This window comes from Etheostoma cragini, chromosome 1 (assembly GCF_013103735.1).
Source record: "Etheostoma cragini isolate CJK2018 chromosome 1, CSU_Ecrag_1.0, whole genome shotgun sequence".
NCBI classification, from domain to species: Eukaryota; Metazoa; Chordata; class Actinopteri; order Perciformes; family Percidae; genus Etheostoma; species Etheostoma cragini.
In genome coordinates, this window is record NC_048407.1 from 5,781 (window position 1) to 24,476 (window position 18,696).

At 39.4% G+C, this 18,696-nt stretch overlaps 1 protein-coding gene and 1 pseudogene across 2 annotated transcripts in view; one reads left to right on the top strand and one right to left on the bottom strand.

Moving 5' to 3' along the window:
- Positions 1–113: 113 nt before the first annotated feature.
- LOC117943458 lies at positions 114–1,185 on the bottom strand (annotated as a pseudogene).
- A 2,058-nt stretch (positions 1,186–3,243) lies between these two features.
- The window catches only part of mapk8ip1b (mitogen-activated protein kinase 8 interacting protein 1b), a 65,459-nt gene continuing 50,006 nt past the window's right edge, over positions 3,244–18,696 (top strand). The window contains exon 1 of one of the 2 annotated variants that reach the window (XM_034873640.1): positions 3,244–3,388. In XM_034873640.1, the coding sequence (XP_034729531.1) occupies positions 3,312–3,388 (77 nt within the window). In that variant the 5' untranslated portion in view covers positions 3,244–3,311. Of the gene's footprint in view, positions 3,389–10,856; positions 11,149–18,696 lie in introns of those variants that run through there. The other variant, XM_034873632.1, reaches the window with a different exon arrangement.

Consider the following 18,696-nt stretch of genomic DNA (forward strand, 5'->3'; position numbering starts at 1 on the left):
GGGAAAACATCGGAGCAGGGGGGAATGGGAGGGGAAAACACCGGAGCAGAGGGAATGAGAGGGGGAAACGTAGAGACATTCCTTTTTAAACCAAAACATAGTGGTGTAAATACTTTGGTCGCCTATATTCTTCACTGATGCTGTTTCCTCCATTGTTCTCTTTCTCCTCCTTTTTCCTTCTCTCCTGTTTCTCTTTCATTTAATCTTGTTCCCTCTCTATCCCCCTTTCTCTCTCTCCCCCTTTCTCTTTCTCCCCCTCCTTTTCTCCCACTTTTTTCCTCTATTTTTCTCACACTTTTTCCCTCTCCCTTTCTTGCTTCTCCCTCTCTCCTCCCTCTTTTTTTCAGATCCTGAAGCACCTCGGTGAAGAAGTGCGGCTACACGTTGATCCTCAACATGTCGGCGCTCAGCCTGTTGATCAGATGCAGCGCTCTCTGACAGAATGCATTATGGTTGGACTCCCAGGATTTATTGCGGCTGGACTCCCAGGATGCATTGTGGCTGGCCTCCAGCAGAAAATGTTTGAGTGGGTAGGTATGAGCTGTCCAGGTACGAGTAGCTCAGGTAGGGACAGGTGAGCAAGACGGCGTACAGTTCCTGCTCCAAAGATGTGTCCTCATCTACCGCCATCCGGCACAGCAGGTACACAAAGACTAGACTGGCAGGACTGGTGAAGACCTGGTCCTACAAGGGACAGACCTGTTAGAAACAAACAGGATAGAGACACACAGACATAGAACGTACTTCCTGCGGAAGCTGAAGAAATTCAACCTGCCTCTTCCTTCATCATCTGTTATGCTGCTGCCACTGCCAAGGACAAGGGAAGACTGCAGAGTATCATTCCATCAGTAGAAAAGGTGATTGGCTGAAATCTGTCGCTGCTCCAGTACCAAAACACCAACTTTACTCTGAAGTGCACTGGAAAAATTGTGGCTGACCCCCCCCCCCCCCCCCCCCCCCCCCCCCCCCCCCCCCCCCCCCAACTTTAGCTGATGGGGGGTGCTGGTTGTGCCTTTGTCATAAGAATGACCAACAGAGAGATCTCTCTGTCACAGTCTCTCATTTTAGAAAACTTCAACAGAATGCAGGTTTTCACAAGGAATATAATTGACTGTTTGCATATTTCTGGTACTATGTCAAAAAGGAGACACCTGATACCACACCAGGAGCCTCTAAGGTCCACATCTGAGGACTGTGGGGCTGTTGAAGAAGAAAACCATCCCCTTTAAATATCCCCTTCTGGAGATGAAACAGCACTGTTTTACAAATCAGATCCATAATGGGATGTTGAACCATTGAAATCTGTCCGTTATCTTGTTAAAGAAAGTCTCATTTTTAAAGGCTGTAGAAAGTGAACCTCCTTTTCTGCTATGCGACCACTAGATGTCGCTGTTCACCAAGGATAAAACACCACTATGTTGAAGTTAACTGACTGCAGGAGGCTTCTCTCTTTAGCTCTCCTCACATGTTCATTAAGAATAACCCACCATCATGTGTTGTTTATTTTACAAGTACTTTTAACAAAGTTTGGAGCAAACTGGACTTCACTTGGACGTCCAGATGTTGTGTAAGGGTTAGAGTGAGTTAGGGTTGGGGTTACAGACACACAGCAATAAAAAAATAAAAAAAACACCAAGAAAAGAGACAAAAATGTTTTAACCCCCCTCCCGACATAAACGGAAAAAGAGGCCAGAAATGTTCAATGAAACAAGATGAGCCACTTTGAAGAGTGTTGTGTATTTGAAGCATTAGCTCTTAACAGTGTTTTGATGATGAACTGTTATGTGATAATGCAGGAGAGTGGAGAGGGAAACACTTCCAGTTCCATGAAATCCACTTCAGATTATTGACCTTTTCAAGCTAAATATGCAATTGTACTAAAGAGCAATTTACCAAGCTAAACACAAAAACAAAGTTGGCTTTCCCAGCTGCATGAACATGCAACTATTATGTTTATTATTATTATTCCATAAATGGACAGAGTTTGGATAAAATGTTACCTTTGCATAAAGTTGAGGGCATGTTGTTTTATCTTTTAGCAAAAAGTTTGATAACTACCATCATTACAAATGTGTCTCTGAAACATTCTCCAATCTTTTCTTTCTGACTCATTAAATGGCAGAAGATTTTCTTAATGAAGATAATATTTTACCTAGGAATGAATCACATTTGCTATCAACATAAACTCAAAGTAGAATGTTTACTAAACGGCAGCAAGCCCCTATCATCTGCCATGGTCAAGACTATATCTGCTTTTATTGTTGTCAACAGTGCAGGAAGAAGTATTCAGTACAAGTACTAATGCCACACTGTGAATATGCTCTGTTACAGTAAAAGTCATGGATTGAAAATTTTACTTCAGTTAAAGTCTGTAAGAATCTTCAGAAAAGTGTAGATAAAGTATTAAAGCATTATACAAAGTGTAATGACCTAATCATTTGATGGAGACACAGAGAGTAAGTAGCGGTACGTAGCAGTACTGCATTTGTAGCAGTAACAATAGGTTTTAAGTTTCAAGTTAACTATACATTGTGCATGCGTGTGAATGATATGAGCTTTCAGTCATTCATTAGAGAATGTATCTGATAGGTGAGGACAGATAGGGTGGGAAATGGAACAAATAGGAGACAAGGATGATGGGATACAGAATAGAAGACATAATGAACATAACAGAAAAATGGGGAAAGCAGGAAGACAAAGGGATGAATCCTGGATTCAAAAAATATATATTTCTGTTTTATACTGTCAATCTCATTACTTTTTACAATTATTCTTTGTAAAATGTCCCCCTCTATTTTCACATCGAGAGAAGAACTGAATCAAAAGCAAAGACTTAGGTTTTGAGAGCATGAAGAAAAACACTTTTTTTTTAGTAAAACACTTTTTTTCTTTTCACACTGATAGCAAAAAATATTTATTCGAGAGTTTAAAAAGGTATTTTGAGAGAGACTTTTTTGCTATCAGTGTGCTAACGCTTTCTCTTGAACATTTTTTTCTCTCAGATCGTTTATTTTCTTGCACGCAATAAAGAAACAATTCTAGCTCCATGGTTTACTAACTAAATTTTTTAATTCTGACCATATTTCCAGCTTTATGAAGATGACACTACCATATTTGTTCAAATATAGACATCCACAACACATTTTTCAAATCCTGCAAGGTAATGTCTATCAAAATTATTTAGTCATAATCGAGTTAAACCAAGTTGCTGTTTTTCCTATAGTCTTTGAAGGCAGCACCCTATCGCATCATCGTCGGGCTTCAGGTGTCTCTGCTTGGCGTCAGCAATGGAGGAATAAGAACGGGGCGGCATGGCGGACAGAGAGAAGAGGAAAGCTAGCCCGCCGTTTGGCCGCAACATTCAGGTGAACTCCTCGGCCAGCTTTAGGTAAGCGCCCCAGCGAGAGGAGCCTGGGTAGGGGGGGAGTTGCCCGCTGTGGCCCACTGTGGCTGAGTCTGTCAATGAACCCACCAGGATATGCAGAGTAAAGGTGGTGATGCTGGCTGATCGGAGCTGCTGCAGCTGCGTTTGGCAACGCGCAGCTTTGCGGATTGAAGTCGCATGCTTTGGGTTTGGGCGTGTCTGCTCCCGGAGGACCGAGACGAGCGGTCTGCTCCCTGCATCTATACTAGAACCATATTTTTAAATATGTCGAGTACTTTTTGGTAATCTGCTCCAAACGGTTATCCTCGTATTAAACAATTGTATAGCGGTTTGGAGAGTTGCAGTCATCGGGTTATTGCTTGCTTTGTGTTAGGCTATTTCTTCCTTACATCAAAATGCTTTTACTGAAGGATAGTTTTACTCAATGCCTACAATAGCTATATTTGATTTGTCACAAAAATATACAGTTTGTTTTGATATCTCTATAGTAGCCTACACACCATGTTGCAAACCAACGAGTGATAGCCAGTCCATGTAGTTACTCGTTGCAAACCACTGACATAACAGTGTTTATAGTGCAAATGAATGATTGTATGTGTCTTTTATCATCACTAAACAAGTTATTAGGAACTTGATTGTACAGGACTCGTAGGAGATTTTAACAGCAACCTTAACAGAGCTGTATCATCACTCTTATGTTTAGTATTGATGATAAAGATTGTATTGTTAGGATTAGGTCTATTTGCAGAAAACTTTTAGCAGAAAACCTTTTTAATAATGTTTTATAATAGGCCTAAATTTTGACTAATACAGATCTTTTTAGAAAGGGCAACCTTAACATTGTGGCTTGAAACAAAAACAAAAAAATGTGTTGGCTGCTATATTATATAGCTTTATTATTTTGTAACATAGAAACTGCATATGTGTCTAATAAATGAATAGTGGCTATATTGTCCATTATAGTCAAAGTCCCTGCCACATAATTAACTTACAGCAATGTTCCCAATCAGCCACAATGAAGTTATTTATTTAGTGACATAAGTATTATTGTCTGGTTATATTATTTTTTTGTAATATGATCTCTTTTCAATGTCTGTCTTAAAGTTACACAGAGCAAAGAAACATCAAACCATCAGAAAAAAAGCAACAGAAGCAATACAGTTTTAGAAGAACAACTAATTAAAGAAATCACAGGCTCCTTACTCATTCATTAATGTTGTAAAGGGTCAGCTCTTTGTCAAACTCTTAATTCAAATAATTCATTAAGTTGCAGTACATAAATATATGTAAAGGCCTAATGACTAGGGGTGGGCATCACAGCCCCCCCCCCCCCCCATACGATACCATCACGATACTTATGCCACAATATAATTTAAACATATTGCAATATTCTGCGATATATTGCAATTGATAACCTTTTTTCCTACTTTGAATTTTTCCCTATTTTAAATGGTGTCCCCAAAAGGAAACTTTGTGAACATCTGTTTTATCTAAAACAAGATATTTCTCAGTTTGTTCTTTTCACTTTGTTTTTCTTGATGTAAAATGGGACAAACTGACAAAAACATATATAATAGGGCTGCACGATTATGGCCAAAATAATAATCAATAATTTTGATCAATATTGAGATCACAAGTAATTATTACAATTGTTTGTTGATTTTAACCCAAAAATTGTTATTGTCACATTGCTATTTACTGCTTTCACATCCATATAATGCTACATTCTTCCTATGTTGAAGTTGTATGTTGTACACACTGTATACAGCTGCAACACAGGCAAATAAAAATGATCTGAAATAAATAGACTAGGATATATTAAAAAAAATGTGTGTTTTCAACAATAACAGTTTATAAGAGCTACGGAGAAAGAGTGGGTGTGAGGGACGTACTCACAGGGAGACGGGTGACTCATTATGAAAGGGTCCAGCAGGCTCCATCTCACACGCTATTACTTGACGAATTGAAGTTTTTCCGCTGTGGCCGCCGCAATAGCAGAGTTAAAGCTGCAGACAAATGTCAGAAGCGTGTACTGGCACTGTGTCTCCACATGTTGCTGGGAGTCTTGTGTGAGTTAATGGGGGCGAGATTACGCATAGAGTAAGAGGAGCGATCCAAGTAACACAACATTAAACCATATCGATTTCAACATTTCTTCGTTTGTGGAGAGGCAACGGATGCAAGGACATTAGGTGCACCTGTGCAACCTAGGAAAAATGTTAGTCGCACCCTAGAGTCCTGTGAGCTAACAGACACTAATGGCGTTTTTCCACTGGTGGTAACAGCTCGACTCGACACGCCTTGACTCGCCTCTACTCGACTCGACCCATTCTACGTTCATTTTCCATTGCAAAATGAGTAACGTCTCAGCGTGGCTGGTCACCATAGCTAAGCGTGATGATGTAATTTTCAACGCGACTCACAACATCACGTCGGCTACTCGCCACAGCCAGAAGAAAAGTTTTGTTTCAAAAGAAGCTGAAGGAAGCAACAAAAATCACGGCTGAAAAAAAACAGGAGTTTGGGAATACCGACGGAGTTCAGACGTCGACATGACCATTGTTCGCCGACACAAAAGGGTAAGTTACGTTTCCTGGTAACGTTAGCTAACATTTGCATGTTTTAGGGGCCCGGTCAGTATTTACTGTATGCTATACGCTAGCGTTATACAAAGTACATGAACTTTAGCAAACACGATTACACACCAACATTTGTGCTGTTTGTGTTTCAGAGCATTCATGCTTTGCAAAACCGCCACCGCAGACCGTCTGGTGGGCGACGTCCGACCGGTGAAATCTCTGGTTGTGACCTGCTGGAGTTCGTATAATCTTTATGAGAGTCATGGAGAGATTTATGATAACGACTGGGATGCATCTGGGCCAGTAGAGCCGGGTGGACACTGTCACAGAGTGCAGAGGAAGAAGACCGGGATGTCCGGGAGGGTTTGATGCGCTACTTGAAAAGCTAAATAAAACCTTTTCTTTGATAACTTGTCTTGTTTTTTTAAGTAACAGTGTGCAATATTGGAAACGACATAAAGCCCCTAACAGCCCTTAATATTGAACAGTTGAAAAGTGAGAATAGTGCAGAGAGTAGATAATCTGTTGGTGTCGGTGTCTGGCTAGATTTATTTTTTAAATGTCCATTTGCTTCGGACACACTCTCCGCACTCTTGTTTGCTAACAACGCAGTGATCCGACCAACCAGCAGTCTGCAGGTTTCCACGTCACCTTTGGGCTAGCCTCAGCTCGCTTTGAACCTCGACTGAGGTAGTACTAAAAAAAGTCCCTGGTAGCAGGTCCCAGGGACTTTTTTTTGTAATGGAAAAACAAAAAAGGCGAGTAGAGTCGAGGCGAGTCGCGTAGATACCACGCAGTGGAAAAGCGCCATAACTAGCACCCTAGAGCCCTGTGAGCTAACAGACACTAACTAGCACCCTAGAGTCATGTGAGGTAACAGACACTAACTAGCACCCTAGAGCCCTGTGAGCTAACAGACACTAACTAGGACCCTAGACACAAACTAGCATCCTAGAGCCCTGTGAGCTAACTGAAAATATTGCAAATCTATGCTGTACCAATTTTTTTTTACTGCCGATACTAATAACACAAGCAAAAACCAGACAAATAGATTAAAAAAAGCAACAAAAAACTATTTAAAAAAACTAACAAATTGTTATGTCAACTGTTTTTTAAACAGTTAAAAAGAATATTAAGAAAATGATCACCTCATGGCTTTAAATTAAAATCAGAAGATTGACTGTGTTGACTGTGTTGTCAGAGCTGTGTCGTCTTCAGTTAATCCACAACATCGGGGTTGGCCCAGTCCCAGAGCAGCCATATGTTGGCATGTTTTCCTCTGTCACTCTCCCTGCCTCCATACACTTGTGGAATCCTCCGTCTCTCCACAACCAGACTGAGATACATGAGCAGCTCACATTCAAGTCTAGATACAGTGACCCCATTTTGAGGCCCATAAAATGTTCATTGTTCATTGTCTATAGAGAGTTTACCGGATGTCATGTGAGAGTTAGAGCTACGGATTTCTGTATTTTCAACAGTATGGAGGGAAAAGCAAATACATTTTACAGAAAAGCAAATAGATCAAAAAAAAAAATTGTATTATATCAGATTTCTACAGATAGCTCATGATGTTGTGTAGTTAATATATTCACACTAACATGACAACAAAGTTAAAACTAGTGTTTTAGTGACATTCTCAGGTTTTGTGAAGTGCTGCTGATGGCTGAAAACTGCATTTGATGCATGTTGGAGATGAAGAGAGATGGTTCAAACCTTCAGATAACAGCAGATCTACACTTACTCAGATTATTGACCTTTTCAAAGCTCAAAATGCATTTATATCAAAGAGCAATTTACCAAGCTAAACACATGAACAAAGTTGACTTTCCCAGCTGCATGACCATGCAACTATTAGTTTAATTATAATTATTATTAATATTATTATTATTATTATTATTATTATTATTATTATTATTATTATTATGCCATAAATGGACAGAGTAAGGATAAAGTGTTACTTTTGCATCGAGTTGAGGGCATGTTGTTTTATCTTTTAGCAAAAAGTACCATCAACACAAAGAAGACTTTGTGCCTCTGAAACATTCTCCAATCTTTTCTTTCCGACTGAATGGGAGAAGATTTTCTTAATGAAGATAATATTTTAGCTAGGAATGGATCACATGTGCTATCAATATAAACTCAAAGTAGAATGTTTACTAAACGGCAGCAAGCCCCTATCATCTGCCATGGTCAAGACTATATCTGTTTTTATTGTTGTCAACAGTGCTGGAAGAAGTATTCACAACCTGTACTGCAGTACAAGTACTAATGCCACACTGTGAATATGCTCTCACAGATATTAAATAAATCACTGAGGATGTCACACAATTTAATACACAAAATCAGGGAAGGAGAGCTGTTAATCAAGTTGTATTTTCTCCAAAAATATCTAAACTGATCAACTTTACCTATTTATTTTCTTTAATGAACTGGTTGTACACTGCCATTATGCAATACTATTTAATATTGCTCATGTGTAGGCAAATGTACAGCTCACTGTATAATCAACATGAAAGTGCAGAAGAATCCATGATCTCTCTCTCTCTCTCTCTCTCTCTCGCTCTCTCTCTCTCTCTCTCTCTCTCTCTCTCTCTCTCTCTCTCTCTCTCTCTCTCTCTCTCTATCTCTCTCTTCTCTGATTCACTGCATCTGTCTTTCATGGACTTTGAGCTGATTTGAAATGTCACCCCCAGTAGAAGCTGACAGAATGTACAGTTATTGCTCCCCCCCTCCCACTCATTATTCACTGCTGTCGCTCAATTCTGCAGACATAGCACATTCCACCTAATGGCACCTCCTCCCTGCTTATACAAAACATCTCTCTCTCTCTCGCTCTCTCTCTCTCTCTCTCTCTCTCTCTCTCTCTCTTGCTTCTACGGTAAAGCATCTACAGTAAATCAAGGACCCTCTGAGTGGAAGTTTCCAATGGTTGACTGACAAATGAGAGCTATTGCTAGGAGATGGACTACCCATTTTAGTGGATAATTTTTTTAATTAGTGTTGAGCTGCAGTTAGTGAAACTCCCTACTGTCTTTAAATGTTTCACATTAAACGCCTGCCAGGAAAGGGAAAGATGATGTCCTACCAGCTGCTAGAAGGCTTTTGATGTGAAACGTCTGTGGAGGAAGTGTATAGTAACATTCTGAGTAGCTCACCAGCAAATTAAATTAGTGCTGTGGAAACATACATTATGCTGAATTCTTTTAAGACAAGAGGTGGAGCAAATATTGAGTTGGCATCAACAGAAAACAAAAGCAGAACAGATCAGGAGAAACAGACATTGTATATTAATAATAACATAATATGATTTTAAAGAAATATAGGGGCATTGGGTATAAAGGCTTAAATACGTTTCAAAATACAGGGCTAGTTGTCCCTAGTTGAGATACGTAAAGTACTGCAACCAATGATTATTTTCATTATCGGTTAACGCGATTGATTTTTTGGTTATCTTTCACTGAATCATGTCGGAGTGTCACAATGTGGTCGTTCTGTGTGTTTTATGGCATTTAAAAAAAATCTGTTTTCTATATGCTGGGGTGTCATATGTGTAAGTAGAAGTGATGAAGCTGTGTGTGTGTGTGTGTGTGTGTGTGTGTGTGTCAGAATTCATGCTGGATGAACATATGACTGTGTTGGTGCAGAAAAACATTGACCTTTCTGAAGGAATGTTTGAAGCCTGGGTTTTCAAAAGCACAACTGAACTGCCAAATTAAATCCTTTTGCTGTTATTTGAGCTGCATTCGTTCATTTGTGGCCACTAGGGGCCACAAAGTCGTTACAGCTTATCATAGCAAACAATTGCCTTGTTACATGTCCAGCTAACACTAAAGTAATTTGATCAACACACTAGAGTCATTTTTTGTGCAAATGAGTTGTGATCCTTTTTTTGCTCTGATTTTCTCTTCTCCAACTCATAAAGATCTACCTGTTTAGCCATTCTCTTCTTTAGTTAGTCACTAACTTTGTCTCTTTTCCATTTAGTGCTGGACAGGTAGGTGAGGTTAATGAGAACGGAGTTGTGGCCTAGAAAACAAAACCAAAAAACTTACAAGAAGGCTCAAAAAGCTGAACTGCAGAGTTGGCTAATCATTTTGTTATATCATAATACACAAATATTGATTAGTGCAGCTTCAACAGTCTCTTTAGAACCCAGTAGCTCTCGCGTCAAAGTCACCACAGGTGAACTGAGATCTTTTGGTGGCTCCTAAATACAGTGTTATTTCCATATTAAAATACATATGCTTTGGCCATAAGATGCTGATTTTTTATTTTAGGTTTTAAGGTCAGCAGGGTTGACATAGTTAAAAGCATGTGCACGCAATATCACACATTGATTTTGATAGGAAGCGTATCGACCTGTCTAAAGAGGCAAAGACTTGCACAGGTTAAAAGATTATTTTGGTTTAATCAAATTTCTTTTTGTAGGTTTAGCCATCACTTCTGTTGGCAGTAATAGCATTTTACTCATCAAGTTAATGGCTAAAATCTGTAAACACCCTGTTGGACTTTCAACAGGAACATTATTACCCATAGGGTTTGCTGTAAACAGCCATCGCAGTTTACAGACTGACTTCCTGGATCAGATTTACCCACCAAAATTACCGTAGTTGAGAGCATTCAATTTTCTTGCAAAATGTGCAATGCAAAAAATTTCAAATAAGTGGTTTAGATTGTCTGACAGCTTGTTATTTTTGCCATGTCGCGCATGTTTTTATCTATGTTGCCGTGTTGCCAGACCTTAGCAGTTACTCCAGGAGATAGAGATAAGAAAATGAAACCAAAAGACCCAATTTGTGGTATTGGGAGAAAGAGAGAGAGAGAGAGAGAGAGAGAGAATTATATAATACGAGTTCAGCTCCTCTGCTCTAAATAATTCCCCCCTCTATTTCTCTATCCCTCTGTCCTCTGGATGAAGGGCTGCAGCACCAGGGCTCTAAGTTGGATGCCTCTCCCATCGAACTGGAGGAGCGGCACCCCTCCTCCCTCTTCTCTGGCTATCTTCCTGCTCGCTCCTCCCTCTCCAGTGCCCTCTCTCCTTCCTTCACTTTCTAACCCCCTTGCTCCCTCTCCTGCTCCTCCTCCTCATCTCCCCTCAGCTGTAGATGCCCTCCTCACTTACACTATGGACTCGGGAGGGGAAGGAGAAGAGGGTTGGATGGAGGACCAGTGGGAGAAATGGTAGGGCATCTCTCTCATTCTTCCCTGTGCGTTTTATTTCTACTAGCTTGCAGCAACATGGCTGTGTGTGACCTTGCGAGTGTGGAACTGCTAACATGATTTTTTTTAACTTGCTATATATGTTGTCTCCTCGCATCTCAGATCTCAGGAAAGGCATGCCCTTGAAGGAGAGCGGATGCATATGGCCGTGTGAATGATTGTATCTAAAGAAGAGAGGGGGAGTGTGCAGCAGAGGTTGCTTGTTTATGTTGAACAGAAATAGGACCGGAGAGACCACAGACGAGAACACACTTTTTGTTTTGCTGTGTGTGTGTTTGTGTTGTGACAGCAATGCCGATGTAGGAAATGCGCCGTTTGGATGGATTTTTATCTTCTGAGTTGGTTTTCATACAGTGGATGATGAAGAAGGGGGGTTGATGGGGGGGGTCCTGATCAGTGTCCTGGTGCAGAATATGTATATACAAATAAGGAGGTGGAAATGTATCTCAGTTTTGTTTTTACCTGGTCGCAATTAGGTCTATAATTAGCAGTTCATTCCCATTTTTACATTCACTTTCTATTGTGGGAATTATTTTTCATCATCTGTTTTAATCACAACATAACCTTTTTCCAATGTACAATGCCTTTTTTTCTTTTTTTCTGCGGGAAAGGGAACAGCTTGTGGGTTTGTAGGGACATTAAATTCTGGTGAAAATCCGAAATTAACTGATCAACTCCTTTTTTAATCTCAGTAAATGTCTGTGAAAATCTGTTAAAACAAAAAACGACATCGCTTATCTAAAGTTGACCTTGCGTGCTACTTCTGAACAAAAAATGCAGTCAACATTTGCAAGCACACGGAAGGTAAATACACTGTTGTAGAGTCATAGCTGGATTCAGATAAAGGCTAATCAGCTGCCGGGCCCATCATGGCCTTAGCGCCAGGTCGTGCTGTCCTTCATTAACACAAGCAGAGAGGCAGTAAGAGGAGGCACAGACAAGCCATTCCCCCCAGGAGTTTATCCCAAATCCTAAGCAAAACAAACTGAATCATCTATGCTGCAGTGTTGCTACCCTCTGGTGTCATTTCACAACATGTTAGTCTGTGATGTCACTTTTCTGAAGGGACATTTGCAAACCTGCACTCACAGAGCCCTTATGGATATTTATTCTATTTAATCTATTTACTGTAACTAATAATGGGGTAGTGGGCAAAAGATCATACATGCTGACAATGGGATCAAAATCAGCGAAAAGCCCATCAAACATATCTTCCCTGGAGAGGTGAAATTGAGGCTGAAGACAATAAGTCATATCAACCAATGAGATTCCGACATCTGGTGGAACATTACAGACTCTTAGAGAGATGTTTTCTCAGGTGACTTAGATTTCCTGAAGCTGGTATAGAGCATCTATTGGAGAAATAAATATTAAGTTGAGTGTCTGCAGTGGGCTCAGCATTGTGCTCTGATTTTTAAATGTTACATGAGGAATCTTACACATTTGCATGTTTGATTATAAATCACTTTGAGTGTAGTTTCGCGTTGTCAGACCTTCCTTCACAGCGCTGCGGAGGAGGGTCTGTCTAGTCCACACAGTATTCTGTGATGGGAAAAAAGAATGCTCTGGTTTATCGGCATTTCTTTAAACCAATCACAATCATCGTGGGCGGTGCTGAGTGTCTGACAGATAAACGGCGCCTCAGCAAAATAGTTTAAGGAATTAACTTGTTTTGGTGGAAGTAGTATTACTCGTCAGAAGAAAATTCCGATTGGACAGATGGTGTAGCTAGTTGTCTGGATTTACCCTGCAGAGATCTGAGGACCAGGTAACCATAGTCCTCAGAAAACAGCCGCAGGTTAGAACGCCAACACAGAGAGAGAGGAGGGTGAAGGACATAACACAATCACATTAATGAAACCTCGTCAACATAGACTACTGTCAGTCTAAACTGAAACAGCTGAGCACAGAAGCATCTTTTGTCCTGATGGATGTTGTTGACTCTTGGAAACTAGAACCTTTAATAGGCAACACCAAACACTTACGATCAAGATAGGGTTGAACTTGAAAACAAAACTAAAAACCAGATACAAACCTCTTTCTGTTGTCCTGAGTTTTGTGTATCAAAATCACCTCCAACCTTAATCCAATTACTTGTATTCTGTACATAAACAACACCTCTTGAATTGGGAAAACAAGTGAACATTATATAGGCAGCGTCTAAATTTCCTCAGGAACTTTGTTGGCAGAGCAAAGTAAGAGTATAAATATGTTTTCTGTAGGAGACAGGGCTGGTTAAACATTCTTCACACAATTCTTGGCATCATTAGGACATCAAAAACTGAACTGAACTGAATCGGAATGCTGATATTACAACTTTTTTAAGCAATTCCCCTGAGATGACTGGATGCCTTTTTAGATGCCTTCCTGTGAGTAACTGTCACAGTGATAATATCGGTGTCAGCCTGTTGTTTCTACGGTCCAAATGATTTGCTGTGTCTCACTTTCAGTGATGATGACATAGTTGTAGTCACAGGAATCTCCTGGCCTAGACAGCCCAGCCAGTCTGCTGAATCAGCCTGCATTGATCACTGAGGGTGCTGGGAGTTTGTGAGTAATATGATGGTTGTAAGTCATACACCAACACAATCCAAGAGGAGACTAATAGGGATATTTAGGGTTCTGGATTTCCTAAGTTAATTGGATCTTTTTTTTCTTAACATTAAGTGTGTACTTTTGTAAGGGTGCCGATTATTTTCATAATAAGATGAAGTGTGAGATATTCAGAGCATCTCGTGTCCAAGGGGGTCAGGTGTATCATTTGACTGCAATGGAATGCAATTTGTTAGATGACACCCCCTTCTCTCCTTTCTCCATTATTGCAAAATGCCAATAATCATGTAGTAAATTGAGAAAACAATATCACCAGCATTTGTGAGTTTTCACACCATGACTTTGATGTGACTGTTCAGCCTGTACGATGTGAGTGTACAACGTACCCTGTAATTTCTCAGCTTTGAGGTGTGACAACATAGTGTGCTTTATATTATACTCTGTTGGTGTCTGCATCCCTCTTTACCCACAATTCACAGCAGCTAAGGGTCAACCTGTCCTGTCCAGATGGTACATAAACCATCCATAAACCAGTCATCAACCATCTGAGTTAGAGCAGTAGCTATTGAGTTTTTTCCTCTGTATGCATGCTAAAAATCTGTAATTAAATTGTTATTTAAAAAATAAGACTAAATCTGTTCATAAACAATTATTTCCATTATTTTACACAAAATTGGTAATAAGCTTATTGGTCTACTATTTGATCCAGAGAAAGTTATTTTCTTATTCTTTGGTATTGGCACAACTTTACATATCTTCCATGCTTGCAGACATATATTTTCCATAAAACACATTAATTATATAAGCAATAGTAGGAGCAATGATTGAAACTATTGGCTTAAGCAACTTAAATTTGAGATAGTCCACACCAGGTGGTTTGTTTTTACCATTCATCAGAACAAATTCAACTTTAGAAACACTGACATTCTTAAATTTAAAGCTACATGTTTTATCTTCCATGATCTTATTTATCAAATTTTTACCAATCTGTCTTGTGTAGCTGTGTATTATTTTTAAGATTATTTATTTAATTTATGAAATAATCACTGAGATAATTTGCTATATCACTTGGTTTAGTGAGAAAATACAGCAAACTTTTAAATTAGGGCATGATTTTCTACAATTGTAATTAAAGTTTGATCAAATAGCTGAAATGCTTTCTCCAGATCCTTTTGTAGAAATATCTCGGACCAGTTAGCATTTCTGACATCATCGTCATATAGCAATTGATTAAATCTTCTAAATGACCTTTTCCTCACAATTGCAATAAGATTATGGTCACTGCAACCATTTGGCACAGATAAGCAATTTGAGCAAAATTCTGGTCTATTTATAAACATGTGGCCGATACAGGAAGCTGATTAAGTGCCATCACTTTTCATACATATTCTAGTCGGTTAATTAATTACCTGTGATAATCCACATGCTGTTGCTGTGCTCATTAATTAAATTTTCCTAGGGCAGTCAGAGGAATTCCAATCTATGTTGAAGTCCCCCATTAAGTAAGTCTCAAAATTCATAATACTAACATGATCTAGCATATCACATATTTAGTCCAAACAGTCACTATTTGGAGGTTTATAACTGCATCCCATGAGTATTGGCTTAAGATGTTTCAGGCTAACTTTTAGCCATATTACTTCATTACTAGAATACATCAAGTCCTGCATCACCTTTGCAGGTATATGATGTTGAATATAAATAGCAACTTCTCCTCCATATGAATTCCTATCATTCCTAAACATGTCATCATCAAATGTAGAGTCTAAATGGGTTTCAGACACTTCCAATATGTGCAAGTTGTTTGGTTGCAGTATTTCTGTTAAATCATTCAATTTATTCCTGAGACTGCATATGTTAAAATTGGCAATTTTAAGACCATTCTTTGGTAGTTTATGTAACGTACCAAATATCAATTACTTTCTTTAGATTTATACTGTTAGATTTAGTCAAAGCAACAAAATTGACAAAAAAATAACTAAATTAACCACATATATACATTCATACACATAAATTCAAACAAAAAAATTGTATGGCCTCTCTAATTTTCAAAGTTGCAATAACAACTAAGTAAGATGAACCTCTCTGGAATTAAATTTCCTTAATATAACTCCGTAACTCTCAGGTTACAACTCTGAATATGTTGCTGAATATTTTATCTGGCACTTATTCTACTAACAACTTTTTAATTTTTTTATTTAGTCAATCAAGAATAAATTAATCTATGTAATATACAAGGCTGTGGAATCAGTTATTATAAAATATATTATATTCTCCAGTTTATGCCCATTTACCAATTCCCAACTCCAAAGATTTATATCGGGCCAGTTCTTAACTCAGTTCATCATACCTGCATCTGATGCACTTATTTCTGGTGCAGGTCCCATCAATACCTAATTGCCCGGCAGTGTCAGTCAAATCACTTGATTGTAGTATATTTCTCCTGATTTATCATCTTTGAAGTTTTTGTTTCTCCATTAAATGTTAAGATCAGTGTTTCAGGATGAATCCGACAGTGTTTTATTCTTGCCTGATATAGTTTCATTGTCAGATCTTTGAACTGCGCTCTTCTCTTGGACACTTTTGCTGTTAAATCCGGAAAGATTTTAACCTTCATTCTTCTGAAATGGAGGACTTTTTCTTGCTTTTCTATTTGTAAAATAGCATCCTGACAATCATCGGTCTCAAGCTATATTTTGTGGCAGGCCCCACTCTGTGTGCAATTTCCACTTGGCTTTACAAGGCAAATTTTTATCTTCAAATAACTCATTGAAGAACAACTTCCTGAATTTGGTGGGTTTCCTTTTTACAAATCTTTGTCAAGACCAAATACTCGAAGGTTAAATCTTTGGTTGTGACTCTCCAGCTTTTCAGATTAGTTTCTCAATTTTTTGTTTTCTTTCTGGAGAGCTTTACACACGCGCTCCGCTACATTCTTTCTGGCGTGCATGCCGGACAGACCCGACTCAACATCTGCAAGTTTCTCTTTACAATCCTTCAGTCCGAGTTGTAGTGCATCAAACTGAGGTTGTCATTTATCCATTGCCTTGTTTATTTTTTCTTTCATTTCCACACAAATCAAGGCAGCTAATTCAACTTTATTCACTTGCGCAGCGTTGCATTCCATTTTGCTCTCAGCTGATCCTCTCCCAGCTGGAACAGGTCAGATAACCTGCGGGGCTTTTTTCCTCTGCATCCAATGATAATTTTCTTTACTTGCTAGACTGAGTTTTCTTACACAGTTCTCAGTCATGAGGAAACTCAGGAACGTTTGGAACCTTATTACTTGATTTGTTTTAAAGTTTCAGAGTTTATGTTAGGAGTTCAGCGTCATTGATGTTTCATATGCTCACCTCTTAGCAACCGGACATGACTCTTAAAGTGAGTGATCCTAATTTCAGCTTGTTACCTGTATAAAAGACACCTGTCCACAGAAGCAAGCAATCAAGTTCAAGTTTAAGTTCAAGTTCAAAAACCTTTATTTGTCCCCAAGGGGCAATTCATTTTGCTGCAGTTGCAAAAAATTGACACACAGTACATGACAACAAAGACGACAACATCAATTAAAATGGCAAAAACAAATGCCACAACATTAAAATTGTAACACCAGTGTACCTTATGTGGCGACGTTACCTATTCTTTCCAGAGTTAAGCAGAGAGATAGCAGAGGGGACAAAGGAGAATTTGTACCTAATAGTTTTTGCTGGTGGCTGACTGAAACAGGAACCGGATCAATCAATCATATTCCAAATTCTCCACCATGGCCAAGATCAAAGAGCTCTCCAAGGATGTCAGGGACAAGATTGTAGACAGACAAGTCTGGAATGGGCTACAAGACCATGACCAAGCTGCTTGCTGAAAAGGTGACAAAAGGTGGTGTGATTATTCACAAATGGAAGAAACACAAAAGAAGTGTCACTCTTCCTCAGCCTGTGGCTCCATGCAAGATCTCACCTCGTGGAGTTGATGATGAGAACCATGAGGAATCAGCCATGAACTACATGGAAGCATCTGGTCAATGATATCAAGGCAGCTGGGACCAAAGTCACCTAAAAAACAATTGGTAACACACTACGTCGTGAAGGATGCCCGCAAGGTCTCCCTGCTCAAGAAAGCACATATACAGTACATTCCCGTCTAAAGTTTGCCAATGAAAATCTGAATGATTCCGAGGACAACTGGGTGAAAGTATTGTGGTCAGATTAGACCAAAATGGACTCAACTCGCCGTGTTTGGAGGAGGAGGAATGCTACCTGTGACCCCAAGAACACCATCCTCAGTGTTAAACATGGAGGTAGAAACATTTTGCTTTGGGGTTTTCTTCTGTTAAGGGGATAGGACAACTTCACTGCATCAAAGGGACAATAGACAGGGTCATGTACCATCAAATTTTGGGTGAGAACCTTCTTCCGTCGGCCTGGGCGTGGAAAATGCTAGCATGACAATGACCCAAAACACAAAGGAGTGGCTCAAGAAGAAGCACATTAAGATCCTAGAGTGGCCTAGCCAGTCTCAAGACTGTAATCCCATAGACAATCTGTGGAGGGATCTGAATCTTCCAATTGCCAAATGTCAGCCTTGAAACTTTAATGACTTGGAGAAGAAAGAGCAAACTGCAAAGAGCAGTGGGACAAAATCCCTCCTGAGATGTGTGCAAACCAGGTGGAAAATACAGGAAACGTCTGACCTCTGTGATTGCCAAAAACGGTTTTGCCAACTTATACTAGGTCATGTTTTGCAGAGGGGTCAAATACAGTGGTTTGAAAAAGTGTTTGCCCCCTTCCTCAATTCCTGTTCCTTTGCATGTTTGTCACACTTAAGTGTTTCGGAACATCAAACCAATTTAAACAACAGTCAAGGACAACACAAGTCAACACAAAATGCCATTAGTAAATGAAGGTGTTTATTATTAAAGGTGAAAAAAAATCCAAACCATCATGGCCCTGTGTGAAAAAG